General features: G+C 37.4%; 1 protein-coding gene across 1 annotated transcript in view; it reads right to left on the minus strand.

Annotated features, from left to right (window-relative positions):
• LOC131688080 (cuticle protein-like) overlaps window positions 1-15,746 on the minus strand; it is a 116,492-nt gene that overhangs the window by 20,564 nt on the left and 80,182 nt on the right. Inside the window, exons 6-7 of the mRNA XM_058972232.1 lie at window positions 2,738-2,834; window positions 901-1,092 (exon numbers count right to left, since the gene is read on the minus strand). Coding sequence (XP_058828215.1) covers window positions 901-1,092; window positions 2,738-2,834 — 289 coding nt within the window. The remainder of the gene's footprint in view (window positions 1-900; window positions 1,093-2,737; window positions 2,835-15,746) is intronic.

The following is a 15,746-nucleotide window of genomic DNA, read 5'->3' on the forward strand; positions in this document are numbered from 1 at the left end:
ATTGTTCTTCGTAATGAAGTTTGCTGCCTGGGCTAAAGTTTTAAACGTTTTCTATACTCAGTTTCTCACGTGGTGTAACTGTATATGAGATTATGATCCGTTTTCTCTTTTAGTAACAATTCAACAGTATATAACTGTGGGTCAACGATTTTTTTTAACTCCATCGAAATTATATTTTCCCGCATTACAGGCACTTTTATTTTTTGTGGCTGGTTCATTTATTCGATATAATACTGTTCATGAAAATTAATTTTATTTAATTACAATATATTAATTTCTGTATATAGCGAAAAAGCTTTAAATTTCAATATCCAACCGGAAAAGATATCCATCTTCGCGAACCCTCATAAATCTTTTTACGGCCCCCTAGGGTCTACGGACCCCAGGTTGAAAATCATTGGTCCAGCCATTAAAAGGAAGCCTGCACGTGTATTTTGGTTTGCAACTATTGTTCTTTACGGAGCAGAAGTTGGCGTAAAAAATGAAACTGAGTATATTCACATATACTCTTCAACAATATTGTGTGGTTTTAATGCGTACACATTTGTTCTGAACATTGTCTCACGAAAAGTCACAATTGAAAAAAGTTACAATAAAAGAACTAAATTAAAGGTGCTTGTCATAGAAAACGCTTCATAAATCGATTACCTTAAGTTGTATAAGTTTTTCAGTAAAGTTCTTTATAACGAGCATTTCTAAAACTTTGTCGAAGACACTAACTTTAACTTAATTTTTTTAGTTCGATCATAGTAAGCCTAGCCCAATTTTAATTTTTATCGTATTGTAGGGAATATGAAGACTTTTTTTCAAAAGGTCCAATTGACTTAAAAATATACTGCATTACTCTGAAAATAATAGAATATAGGATAATCACTTCATTACTACCAACTAAAAACTCACCGACTGGCTCTGGAGCGTAAACGACCTTATGCACTGGAACCGGCGCAGGTACGTACGCTTTGACGTGTTTCACCGGGACGTGGTGGATCAGGGGAGCGGTTTTCGAAACGACAGCATTAAATCCATTGATCGGATCAGCTGTGTAGTCTACGGTTCGGACGGAGCCGTCCGGTTCCACCAGCGAGTATTGACCTGCGAAGGGAATGGAAAAGGAATCAAAACATATACCAAACAAAGCGAATTCAATTTAGCACGGTGTCCAATTTCTTGAACCATAACCTAGGTTAAGGTCACCTAATGCGAGGGCAAGATCATGAATGAACTGCTGCTGCGGGCTGTCTTGAGGCAACAAGATCAACCTGAATGAAATTACGATAATACTTAATAGATGTAGCCGTCTTTCGAACCTAACGATCAGCGAGCATTTTTTTTTCGTTTGTGCGTCTTTACGAGTTTATTCGTTGGTTTCTCGACTTTAACGATAATGGAGTCAAGCCAGACTGGGAGATTTATGAACACGAGTTTGGCTGCGAATCGTAAACCGGGCATCGGGTCAAGCTGAACTGAGTGCATTGTGTTTGAAGAAGATGCGCTGTGAAAGCTTCTATTTACTTGTTTTTTGTTGATGTTGTATTTTTGCTGCTGCGAGACCTAGTTGGAAGTCTGAGATTATCTTTGACGCAGTAATTACCGAGCTTATGTTGAGCAGTCAATTGAAATTGCAACCGGTTACCTCGGCCAAGATGCGTTTATGTAATAGATTTACCAGTGGTTGGAGCTATTTGTATGCGTGATTGCATTAAACGGTGGAGGCACGCGCTGTGGCGCTTCGAAGGATGGTTGATTTGCAAATAATGTTGCAAACTTGATGATTTGTGGTAATGCAACGGTCAATCGCATTGAGCTGTTTTAAAGAAGTGCCTAAAATAATTGTGGTTGAGGCGATATTTCACGCTGTTAAAATCGACATTCCGTTTATACAATTTCGTTTAATTGTCGAGATTCAGAGATAAACAGAAGCATCTTTGACTGTTTGGATTTAGTGTGTAACTGGTGCCAAATAGGTGCTTGTTACTGATGAGATGCATGCGATATACAACAACCTGCATTCTTATACTAAAATTGGTTTAATCCAATTATCTTTCCCTTTGGAAGTATATTATGTTCAACTTTATATTGGCAGTAAAAATTGCGTGTATCCAACCAACGCAATGGTGTATTCTAGTTCTGGTGCTACATCATCCAGTATGACAGCACAGATGCCTGCAGTACGCACACAGCGCCCCAATCGTGCCTTGAATGCGGTAGCTCAAGATTATCGCAGCACAAATTAGGTAGTGCAACATCAGACAAATATGCAAATTGAGCATAGAGAATGGTCATTATGTACGTTTTGACTAATAGTGGCTCTGCGTATGCGCCCTGCAAATTGACGCACGCGCTTCGGCCACCCAAGTGTGAAATACGATACGCCACAAACTATCATTTCACTCGCACATGGCTGCAGTCCATTTACAAAAGATTCGTGCGAGAGATACACGAGGAACCTTCCATTCGCCTGGATACCGATACCTCTTACCAGACAAGCTAGAAAAACATGCAATCTGCCACGTCGTAGCATAAACAAAACTTAATTTGCAACTACATGCAATCGTGAGAAACTGCAGTTTGGCCAATGTTCTATGGTTGTAGATGCATAAAGAGGCGAACGTGTGAATAATGGAACTGGAACAGTTTTGTAGGAACATTGGTAGAACAAATAAGCCCTCCGATCGTTGCTAAATTCGAAATGTCACGAGAGAACAACAAAGCGTTTGTTACTCCTAAATCACCATACCTTTCACCACATCTCCGTCACGTGTTTCGTGCTGTGACTTGACATCTCCCGTCGTGTGGTCCGCCACTCCATAGTTGAAGGCATATTTGGGGTGATCCTACGCAAGGAGAGAAGGAAAAATGATAGAAAAGATTAGCGAAAATGTTAGCTTGCACGTCGGATCATGATAGTGAATGAGTTATGATCGTACCATAAATGCATCAATGCGTCGCCTCGATGCAAATTAGGTACGTTTGCGGATTGGCTTCGAAGTTATATATGGTTATAGTTATTGGATAAGATTTTTACGATCTAGATGAACCAGTTTGCAGTGTCACTTGGTAATTTTAGTTGCACCAGATATTTTGGCCACACCAACCCGTTAAGGTTTATATACAGCTCATTTAAGTTTGTTAATTTCCAGCTCGTAATTTTTACATGGAATTGTTCGTATTGGCAGTCGAACAATAAAAATTCATCATGTAACAATCATTTAAAATTACGACAAGCAAATCGCTTTCCAAAGTTCAGATTTACAACCTAGTATCAGACCTCTGTAGACGTCTAAAACATTGTTGTTGTTAAAATTTCTATTTTACCAGCTAGTTTCGGGATTTTCTATTACAATAAAAAAAGTCGCGATTGTCAAAATTGCAAAACATTTTCTTGTTCTTCCACATTTTTTTTCAAATATAGAGTTTTAAACTTCAAATTACATTCAAGTAGCTGCGTACGAATCAGGAATCGTGTTGCGGTGAGCAGTTATTTGCGTCCGCGTCCTCGATCATTTATTTCTATTAGGTAATTCATAAACAATGCTATGTTTAAAAATGAACTGCCTTCGTTTTATTACTACACCCACAACACGAGCTGTATGATTTACATGCAAATAAGTATGATTCTAATGCGAAATATACATTACAACTGGTATAATGCATATAAAGCGTTATTGGTCAGTGAGGGGGGGGGGCGGGGCTAGAGGGCTAAAGCCCCTCCCGAAATGTTTTGAAAATAAATTTCAAAAACATGATTATCAACGACTTAACAATTTTATAACTTGTTTGGTGTGAACAAATAAGAAATAGTTAAAGAAGATTGTTGTTTTCAACAATCAAAAACAACGGTCACGAAACTCAGTGTGGTTTATGGTTCTGCCCGAGCCAGTGCAAAGCGAACGACAAAAATAGTTATTTTTATATTGTGTGCCTTGTCTGAAGAACAAGGAAAACTGCTACTATACTGCTTGCCCTGGTAATCTGTCGAGATGAGTAAGTCGGAGAAGCAAGAAGTGGTACTTCGGCCAAATACTGTGATTATTGATAACTCGCGTAAGACTGAGTATTCGTGATGAGGCAAATTTTCTGAAGATAAAAATGGAGGTTTGACTTACGATAGTTACCTTTATCGAATTCTACCATCTCAGGCAATCAGCGCTCATCGCGTTCAACAAATTGGCCCAGGATAAACCATTCATTTTGAATAATTTAAAACACTTAGTTGTGTGTGACAATGCTTTGATAAGGAGCTTGATATATATGGACGGTGAGAAAATCAATGTTCGTTTACAAAATCGGATACCGCTTACTTGCAGATACATGTCTTATTTGGGAGAAATGCAGTACAAAACATAATGCTATAGTACAATCACACATAGTATTCTTTGCACATATCAGGGACAAACTATTACGATCTAGTTCTGTAAAAAACGGCACATTATGGTTTACCTTGATTAGAAACCGCTGAACACCCAGAATATTAAATTTGTGGCACTTGTTCAGATAACATTGACAACGGCAAAAGCTGCATCAAGTATCTCAAAACCTACAGCCAGAAAATTACTGAGGAAATTCATTCATCTATTCGCGGACATAAAGGCAGCAAACACAGCACGCCTTCACGTGCAATGCCTAAGAGCTTGAATGAGATCTGCTGGACAACCATTTAAACTAGTAGACGTCAAGCTTTATTTTTGCGTCATTTTAACGCAATATCATTTTTATTGACATTTAATTTTATTTTCATGCGAGGAATTCGTTCCGTATTAAAACACTGCGCCTAAAATGTTGTGACTGGTTGAATCTATAAGTCCAATAAATTCGATTTCATATCTTTGGTAGATTAGAATGCGGTCAAATAGGTATGGGGGTACAATAGGTATAGGGCTAATAATATAATATAGGGCTCTGCAAATAATATAGCAAAGATAAAGTTACATCATTGCAGAGGTTGCTCATTTTGTGTGAATTAGATACACGGTAGAGAACATCTTTGACAACATTCATATCGGTCGTTACGATAGATCAGCTGTATTGGTTACGGCGTCGTTTATGTTTTTGCGTGATGTTCTGCGAAAACGCATTGGCAACGCATTTAATCAATGTAAAAAAAAATGTCAAGTGGGATTTTTCTTACGTAAAAATTAATGCTGAACGCGAATATTGTGTCAGTTTTTTAATATTTAGTTTTTGAAAAAATATGGACATCAACATGAAACATACGCTTGGAGGCACGATAGGTCAGCCGTTTGGGGGCATTATAGGTCACTACTGATCGTCTCACAGCTAAACAACCAAGTGAGCCGGAATTAACAACTTCAATTACACACTCTGTCGACGACGAGGACACCGAAGAAGTCATTCACAAGTACAAAGCCAGTCGCAGCTGCTGAAAAAACATGTTTTTTCAACATTTCTTTTCGCAGTTTCATGATTTTTCGCATCATTTGCAACATCTCATTTTCTTACCTGAATGACGTCAATTTAATTTTTAAATAACCTGCAGTACTAACTCCCTTCAAATAAAAGTTGAACCGGTGATTTTCTAGGCGTGTACATTGTTTAATTTAACCTCGAATATAGAGTGACCTATCGTACCCCCACCAGATTTTAAAAACATCTAAAAAAGTACCTTCGACTTATTGGATTTAGCTTGAAAAATATGAAATAAAATGAGGGAGATGTTCAGAAATCACGGAGGAGAAAAAGTGAATCAGCTAATCTAAGTCGCCTCAAAAGCATTTCGTCCATCTTTTCTATGCACTACGAACGAGTGCTGTTGGAATTGCGCTCTAATCTGCTCAATTTAGTTTGAAAAAAAATGGCAAAAAGGCGAAAGATCTTAAGGTTAAACAGGTTAAACCTCTATAATCAAAAAAAAAAAATTGAAATTGTTTCCTAAATTTTGGTAAAACAAACCTGTAATCAAAAAGCATTATAGCTTTTTTCAAGAATTCATGCGTCTTTTCCAATCTCAATGATTGTAAAAAAACTGATTAAAAACGAGCTAATTACTGAGCAGATTGTGTTAACATATTTGAATTTACTTAGAAAGTGTAACTGCAAGCATCATAGCAAATCCAACTGCCAGAGGGAACTAGACAGTAAGGCATGCATACTGAGGCTGTCAAAACTTTTGCAAAAGATTCACAGGAATAGGTTAAATTGCAGTAATGTAAAAATAGAGAAATCTAAAAGAAAGTCTCTTATGCACAGGAGAAGCCAGTGTGATGTGTTCTTTTTGATTTTTCGGAAGCAAGTCTGATGCTAAAATTAAAGAAATCCGCATATTTATAGTTTCTAGTTAGTTTAGTGGTGTCATCAATGTTACATTTAACAAAACTTACGTGAATTAGAAGATAACAGTAATCAGTACTGAGGGGTTTCCTTCCGATTAATGAACAGTCTTTTAAAATATAAAATTCCGGTCTAAAGGACTGTATTTTTGTATTGTTCAAAAAATCATGAATTCTGAAATAAATCCTATAAGCTTTGTGTGCTCAAACATAATATTTGCTTAATCAAGGTAATCTTATCGAGTCCCAATGGTTTTACAAGATCGTAAGTCAATAGAGCGAATGTTCTAATATATGCTTTGTAGAGAAATGAGTAGTTTTTTGCACATACTTCACATGTTAACAAGCAAAATTACTGGTGTGCCTTTTGCCGTAGTTTCAAGGGTCTAATTGCCTAGAAAAATCAGCCTGTCTAATGATATAAATAGATAAATTATTAGTTGTTCGCATTTGTCTGATAATATTGCCGAAAATAGTCTTTAATGTATTACATTATTGAAAATAATATAAATAAGCCATTTCTACAAATCGCCTGTCCGATCAGAAGACTTGTAGCGAATTTCGACATTCTCTTGTATTTGTATTTAAATAATTAAAGTCCAACTGACACTGAGTCTTAATGAACTAAACTAAAAAGAAATGACCTAAAATGGCAACAAACGGTTACGAAACTGAATGACGAAGTCGAAGATGTCGATATAATCGTTGAAGCGACGGGTTATTTCTAATATCAGTCTGTTGGCAGCTTAGTTAGCGCTGCGCTGCAGCAGTGTTCGAGGACGGAGCACACGTGTTGGTGCGTATAGGTTAATTTGTGATAGGAGATCGGGAACATCATATTATCAGAAGAAACTACACAACAAGAAGGTAGCCTGCGACGCGTGTGTACGATATTCTAATGTATGTATGTAATAATCGACAACGGCCTTCGTATGTTGGCAGGTTTAGCGGATCGTTCGAAGGCAATTGACGTAACGCATATCGTATGAATCTGCGCTGAACAGCTTTAATTCTTTGGCTCAAAGTTGCATGATAGGGGCACCCACCAGACGACGTTTGCATATTCCAACGGTGAAAATTGTAACTTGTAAATTAATAATAAAAATTCAAAGCAATAATTCGTCGCTACACTATAGCCTTTCTTGTATCAGATAACATATTGTCTACTACCTTAGTTTTGGAACTGTTTTCACTAATAACTTTTAATAATTAAATTCAGTTTCCAGTTAACATCTCCATGCAGACAGTTTTAAGCCCCTCCCGAAACAACATCCTGGTTACGGGCTTGACAACATTGCATTAAAAAAACTTGTACGCATCAAGAGAACCAGGACAAGATGGAATAGCACCAGTATTTTTAAAAATTTTAGCAGAAGAATTCACTCTACCATTATTGCGTATTTTCAACATGTCACTGAAAAATGGAACATTCCCAGAAATATGGAATCATCTTTTTTAATGCCTATTTCCAAATCAGGCACTAAATCGGACATCCACAACCATCGTAGGATTGCCATTATCTCATTCATTCCAAAATTATTCGAAAAAATCGTAAATGAAAAATATTTCAGCAAATTAAAAATCAAATAACAAGCAAGTAGCATGGCTTTTACAAAGAGCCGTTCGACAACATCAAACCTTTTGGAATTTGAAACATTTGCTGTAAATGCAATGTACAATGGCAGCTATGTGGAAACACCCTACACAGACTTTAGTGAAGCATTCGATTGTACTGACATACCTTTATTACTTTTCAAACCGCAAAAATATGGCATGGAAAATAAACTCTTGAAATGCGCTAATCATATTTAACGAAACGTTCGCTTTCTGAATATGCTCTCTGCACCAATTGGTGTCACCTCTTGCGTACCCCCGGGTTCCCACTTAGGCCCTCTTCTTTTTATTTTGTATGTAAATGATATCACCTTTATACTTAAGGATTTAAAAGTATTTATATATGCAGACATCATGAAACTTTTTATGGTAATAAGAAATACCAAAGACGCTGAATTATTTCAAAACGAAATCAATCTATTCCACACATCCTGTAGCAGAAGTTTACTCCAACTTAACGTAAAGAAAAGTAACTCAATAACGTTCAGAAGAAAAACTTCAAATATCGCCATGGTGTACGAGATCTAGGCGTAATCTTAGACTTCAAGTTCATATTTGTGGAACAATACAATACAATAATAAATAAAGCAAATAGAATGCTGCTGGGTTTTATTAAACGCTTCAGTCATAATTGGACCCTTACACAATAAAGTCATTTTACAATACTGTATAACGGGTTATCTTTGATCACCGGGGTAAGTTTGATCAAATAAAACTTTTTTCATTAACGTACGATAAGATGATTCCCTCTAACAAAATCATCGAAACAAAATACAAACCATATTCTGAACATGTTAAGCATTTACCGGCAACGATTATTTTTCTATTTAATGTACCTTTTATGTAAACCAAATTCAAATTGAAAATGTTACAACTTTCATGCATAGTTTCAATTTGTTCAAACAATTCCTTGTATATTAATGAAATCAACCAACTTCAACTGAACTGATTACTTTTTTAGAAACCGTAAATATTTTTGTCCAATAATTTATTTTAAAAATCCGAGATTTTTATTGCTAACTATTTTATTTCGACTATTTTCCCGAAAAAGTTCGATCAATGTCGGCCGTATCCTTCCAGGCAATTTTGTTTTCTTATGACACGCCACAATATCGGGCAATAAAATCGCCTGAAGATATGCAATTTACACAACATTTGGAGCGTTATTTCTTATTTCGATACACATATTTTGCCGATCAAAGTTACCCAAAACAACGGATCAAAAGTTACAACAATTTTATTTTATTTTTATAGTAAAACGAAATAAATTACCTAACAATTTGGACGTTTTCAGTCTTGTTTTAAAAATGCAAACAGTTATATTTACCTGATTTGAAGAAAATTATTCGAAAAAATGTAGAAAAATTGATCAATGTTCCCCCGTTTTACGGTACATATGTCAGACCAATTTTGGAATATTGCAGCGTAGTATGGAACCCACACACTGTCCTGTACGAAGAACGCATCGAATCAGTCCAAAAACAATTTCTTTTGTGCGTGCTTCGTAAACTAAACTGGACGACATTTCCTCTTCCATCGTATAAGGCACGATAGAGACATTGTGTCTTCAGCAAAGTTGTAACAAATGTTACTACAAAAGAAATTGCTGAAGGCACCATATATCTAGCTTTAATAGTTTACAAGTCATGGAACATATTATATGATAGACCCCTTAAAATTAGTTTTATGCAATTTATCAAAAAACATGAAGCTGTTTGTCGCAGTGTGCTTGAATTTTTCATTTTATACCACTGCGATGGCATATTGTATTGAACATAACACTCGGGGAGAATCGTGTCGACTAATAATCGGTCCACTATATGTAAGTAAAAAGCTAGTACTTTCAGTATGTTATGATGTTGTTTGCTCCTTTTTGCTCCTTAACGAGTTATTTAAGGTGGAAGTTACCCCAAAAATATCGTAAAATTTGGAAAATCTTTTTAAATTCAACAGATAGGAAGTAACTATGTTCGGCAAAAATATGTTCTTTAATACCGCAAATAGCTTTGTGGAAGATTCCAAGAAGATAGGAGAATGTCTAAAAAAGTTATCATGAAAAAACTAATTTTAAGGGGTCTTCCATATAATATGTTCCATAACTTGTAAACTATTAAAGCTAGATATATGGTGCTTTCAGCAATTTCTTTTGTAGTAACATTTTCTACAACTTTGCTGAAGACACAAAGTCTCTATCTTAATTAGTTCGGAAAATAAATTTCGTATATCACTTATAGGTGAATTAATCACTGAATGGTGTACTCCTGTGGATGCGCAATCATAAGAACAACAACTTCTCCGAACAAACTATACTTCTAAAGTTAACGGTTTAGACGCTATTAATTTTGAGCACGAAAACGACGTTTTAAAACACTGTGCAATGTCCTGTTGAATGACTCTCGAAAATCAATTCAAACACCGAAGCACAAACCATTTGTTTGTTGCTGCATAGACCAGTTGCATTAGAAAAATTCACCGCGTAGTTCTCACACATACTCCTGAACAGATTAAATGGGTGCCAGTGCATAACATGTATGAGGTTGGGCTGTTTGCCAGCAACACAGCGTCACTGTGTGGGATGTTGGAAGTTCGTACAAAGACCAATGTGACACATTTGTGTGAAATGCATCTTGTTGGGCAAAAGCAAAGTAAGCTAAGTGTATTCTCATTTAATTTGTTTTCTCATGGATTAACTTGTGTTGGTATTATGTCGAATCTATATTTGGTTCACAGTGCAAAGAAGGAATATGCACGAAACGATGTAATGCATTATTTGTATTAGGAAGATGTTTAGGGTTATTCGACCGGCTGTGGTTCACTAGGAGGTTAATAACAGTCTATTATCTTTCTCTTTTATTCAACCAAGAGTTGATCCACTGGGTTCCTGTTCTCATGTTGTATGAGGCGACTGAAAACAGGAGTCCTCAAGTCAAGGTGGTTCTCCGTACGGAGGGCTGAATGGCTGGCAGGACTAAAATATATTAGCCTCGCACGGAGTGTCGTGGGTCGTACCCTTACTGTGTTAAGCGAATCTCTAACACAGTGGACGTTTGCTTCTTCGCAAATTGTGGGATTTAAATGATGGTCATGTCCCTAATACTCATTTCGGGGTTCGCTATAGGCGATTATAAACCAACGTGTTTGGTATCTTCCAGTTGCTGTACAAGTGCTGATAATGAAATATGTAGTGCTGTAATCGAGTATGGTTAGAGTAGCACAAATTAATATTCAGCATAAACGTACAGCAACTATGAATCTATCCCGCCTTGTGCAGGAAGGAAAAGCTTTCATAGCTTTGGTTTAAGAACCGTGTTTCCATAAAGGAAAGTTCTATGTTGGAAAGCTACTCAACCCCGTCTGCGTAGCTTTCAACAAAAATGGCATGACAACTCCACGTGAAATGCCTCGTGCATGTATACTTGCGAATAGTGCTATTGACGCATGTCTTATATCCGACCTCACCTCGCGATATATGTGCTTTCACAATAAATATGACTGTTGCCGACATAAACAAGAAATACGTCTATTGCTCGGCATATTTGCCGCATAATGAATCACCTTCTTATGATTTGAAAAGGGTTGTATCATACTGTGACAGAAACAGGTTTTCTCTCATACTCGGCAGTGATGAAAATGCCCACCACATAATTTGGGGCAGCTCAGATATCGCTATTTGAGTGGCACCGAATTCATGGAATATTTAAGTAGTACAAATCTATACATACTTAATGCAGGAAACCGCCCAACATTTGCACAAGCTGGCAGAGAAGAGGTGTTAGATGTAGCACTCTGTTCAGACGGTATTACGCATGAGTTGGCAAACTGGCTCATACCAAACGAACTCGAACCCTCGTTATCTGATCATAAGTACATCGTCTTTGATCATTTAAACGTCTCGCTAGATATCGCCACATATCGTAATCCCAAATCTACGAACTGGGATCTCTACAAAGAGGGTTTGGCGACTATGTTTCAGGGGTATCTTCCGACGATTGAATCTCCAAGTGACTTGGATGAGATCGTGGATAAAACAAGCTCACTCGTAGTAACAGCTTACCAAGAGGCTTGTCCGCTTCGAGTTATGCGTGATTATAGAGGAACACCTTGGTGGAATAGCGAACTTGTTCGACTCAAAAAGTTATGTAGAAGAGCTTGGAATCGCAGGCGCAGGGACGGGTCGGAGGCATTTAAGTTGGCTGGCAAATCATACAGAAACGCTCTTCGATCCTATGAGCGAAGTGGTTGGAAAAGCCTTTGCACAAATGTCTCAAATCCCAACGAGACTAGTGGATTAAATAAGTTACTTTCGAAATCGAAAGACTTTCATGATGTACGGAGCCATCACTGACGACTACCCCTGAGTTCTTTTCAGGTAGCTTTGATTCTTGGCTATTTGCTCGTAGAATTGTGACAACCGAATCGATCAAATGCTCCGTATAAGTCTTTGGGAAAGGATGGAATCATTCCTGTTCAACTATAAAAAGGATATGAACACTTTAAGCATATTTTGAAAAAGATTCTTACTTGTAGTCTTGCAACAGGATACATTCCATTAGCGTGGCGGGAAATAACTGTCAAGTTCATTCCCCCAGGTGGCCGCGTCACTTATGAGGAGGCAAAGAGTTTAAGATCGATCAATCTGACCTTATTGCTTCTCAAATCAGTGGAACGTTTAATCGACCACTATATTCGGGATGTTAGCTTGGGCGAGCACCCGCTGCATTCAATGTAACATGCATATCATCGGAGGACCCTGTTACACAATGTTGTCTACAACATTGAAAAAGCTTTTTCACAAAAGCAAACAAGTTTAAGAGTTTTCCCGATATTGAAGGTGCTTTTGACAGCGTGTGTTTTGAATCCTTGTTGGAAGCAGCGTCAGGTCATGGAGTACCTTCATATATCACGAACTGGATACACGCAATGCTTAACAACCGACATCTGTGCGCATCGTTTAGACAAGTAGAGATAAAGAAACTGAGTGTCTTCGGATGTCCTCAAGGTGATGTGTTGTCGTCACTTCTATGGAACCTTGTTGCCGATGGCTTGTTGAGCAAACTTAATGGCCTTGGGTTTCCGACGCATGATTTCGCTGAAGATTATCATATCATGCTCACCGGTATTTGCATTAACACGCTTTTTGATGTGATGCAACAAGCCTTATGTGTTGTTGAGCAATGGTGTCTCCATGTTGGACTATCAGCTAATCCCAACAAAACGCAAAGAAGGATTACAACCAGAGCTCGTCCTTTGCAGTTTTTTGAGTCTGACATTATTATCGCAGATCAAGTTAAGCACGTAGAGATAATTCTTGACTCAAAACATAATTGGACAGCTTACGTCGATTTCAGAATCAAGGAAGCTGGCATGGCCTTCGGCTATTGAAAACAGGATTAAACCATCTTCAGACGATAGTCTTGATGGCGATGACTGGCTTGTCCTCGAGAACACCTACTGCTGCTCCAGAGGCACTCTTGAACATAAAACCACTTTATGCGTTTCTAAAACAAGGAGTACTTTCTTGTTTATACCGTCTTAAGGATACTGAACTCTGGAACAGTTACCCAATAGATCGTGCAACTTGCTACACAAGACTGTGGTCCCAAATTGTTACTTGGGATGAGTTTACATTTGCTCCCAGTGACCTTACACTCACACGTAGTTTTACTTTTAAACCTTCAATGTGAGAATTCCTCCTCTGGAGGAATGGCTGTCTGGCTGGATGGAGCGACAACTTGAACAATACCTAGTTTGTTATGCTGCTGGTTTTTTGTTGGAGGGCCGACGAGCCAGTACTGGAGTCTATTGTCGTGAAATGAGATTAACCCTGTCTCATTCGCTTGGCAGATACTGTACCGTATTCCAAGCAGAAATTGTCACGATTCGATGTGGCGTACCATCGGCACATCAACAGGGAATTTGCTGTGAAAGAATCTATATTTGCTCTGACAGTCATGCTGCCCTGAAAACACTTAGTTCGACATATTCGAGTTCAAAGTTAGTTATCACATGTTGAAGTCAAGTCAAAGATCTTAGCATTTCAAATGATATTCACCTTCTATGGATACCCGGTTATTCCGGTATTACTGGAAATGAATGGACGGTCGAATTGGCTAGAGCGGACGCTGCGACTGACTTCGTTGGTCCAGAACCAGTTCTACCACTTTCGATAAGTTGGATGAAGCACAAGATTTGCTATTGGGCTGTATCCGAACATGCCAACCATTGGCGTAGCTTGCAAACTTGCGTTCAAACAAAAACTTTTCTGTCGGATGTGAGCCCGAAAATGTCAAAGATTTCGTTGCATTTCTTCCAAGCGCATCTGCATTATTCTTATCAGTGTACTGACTGAACATTGCAAACTCAATTATCACATGGCTACTATTCAGTGTGTTTTGTATTATTCGTGTGATCTTTGTGAATCCAATGACGGAACATCATATCATTTAATATGTAACTGCCCTGCAGTAATGCAATTGCGTATCCGGTTTATTTATTCTCCTTACGTAGATGATCCTAGGTACAGACAGCTGAAACTCAAGGATATGCTATTGTTCCTAATCCAGTGTGATACAGAGCTATAGTTTAAGCCGTATTTGAATGTTTATATCTCTTCGGGGGTGTTGTCGTTCTGTTTACTCAATATCTCTTCGTTAGTGTTGATACATCCGCACACTGTTTAACCCTCCGTAAGTCGCGCTTATGCCCCATTGAGCGAGCAGCCGCTGGTAACCTAAGACGATTTCGCTAGATTTTCAGAGCAGCGTGCACTCAGTGCACTAGCGCCACTGCCGGAAGGTTAAATAAAAATTCTAAATCCCTCCTGGGGATATCGTTAAAATATCTTTCATAAACCAATGTACATTGTTGAGCACATTTTTTGAGAATTCCAGTGAAAGTGTTTGAGGATGTCTCTGCATTTAAAATTAACTGAGAAACATGAGAAAAATGGCATACAGCGGTCGGAAAATGAAGAATTATGGTATCAATTATTATCCTTCGTTTTAGAGTAACGGTGTATTCAGAAAAGTTACTGTGTATCATTTAGCACTTTATTTAATTGCATCAAACTAGTTCGTTATTCTGTCGCTAGGGCGTTGTTGTTATCAACTTGTAAATTATGCTAGATACAAATATGGCATCTTCGAGAGAGTGGTAGGTCATATTATTATAAATATATCTTCTGAAGATGTTAACTTTGTCATATACATTTCGAGATTAAGTGTTTTTGACATTATGGCCTACATGCCAATATTTATCCAAAGTTTGCACGTTTTTATCTAATTGTGTATCATTGGTCAGCATATTCCTCCACTAGATGCCAAAAACTGGCAACAAAATATTTAATTAATGTTATTGTTTTGTAATTTAATGTAAGCATCCGTCAGCAGTATTTAACTTAACTTTAATTTAATTTATAATGTGGATCCCTTAACAGGAAGTCTATTTCCACTGGGATTCCACCTTAGTTAATTATTTTATCTAAAAAAACTAATTACCATAATATGAGAACAGCTTAGATATAACATTGTAAAATAAAATAAAATAAAATCACAGGATCCTAAAAAGATGAACAAAGTCGATTTTTTACTCAGCCTTCCTTCAGCCCAGATTTATTCTGTGTGAACAATTTGAGGTTTCTCAGCAACTGTATAATGCATATCTAATTGCAAAAACTAGCTGAAAATCATTTACGGATCTCAGTCAATTTAGTGAAGCTCAAAAAGTATGTTTTTGAAAAATGTTCAACATGAAAGGGTAAATCTATATCTTGATGCATTGAGGAAATTAGATGAAGTTGCTCTAATTATAATATTTGACAACTGAGAACAACACTAAATCTGTACT

Source organism: Topomyia yanbarensis, chromosome 3, assembly GCF_030247195.1.
Source record: "Topomyia yanbarensis strain Yona2022 chromosome 3, ASM3024719v1, whole genome shotgun sequence".
In the NCBI taxonomy this organism is placed as follows: Eukaryota; Metazoa; Arthropoda; class Insecta; order Diptera; family Culicidae; genus Topomyia; species Topomyia yanbarensis.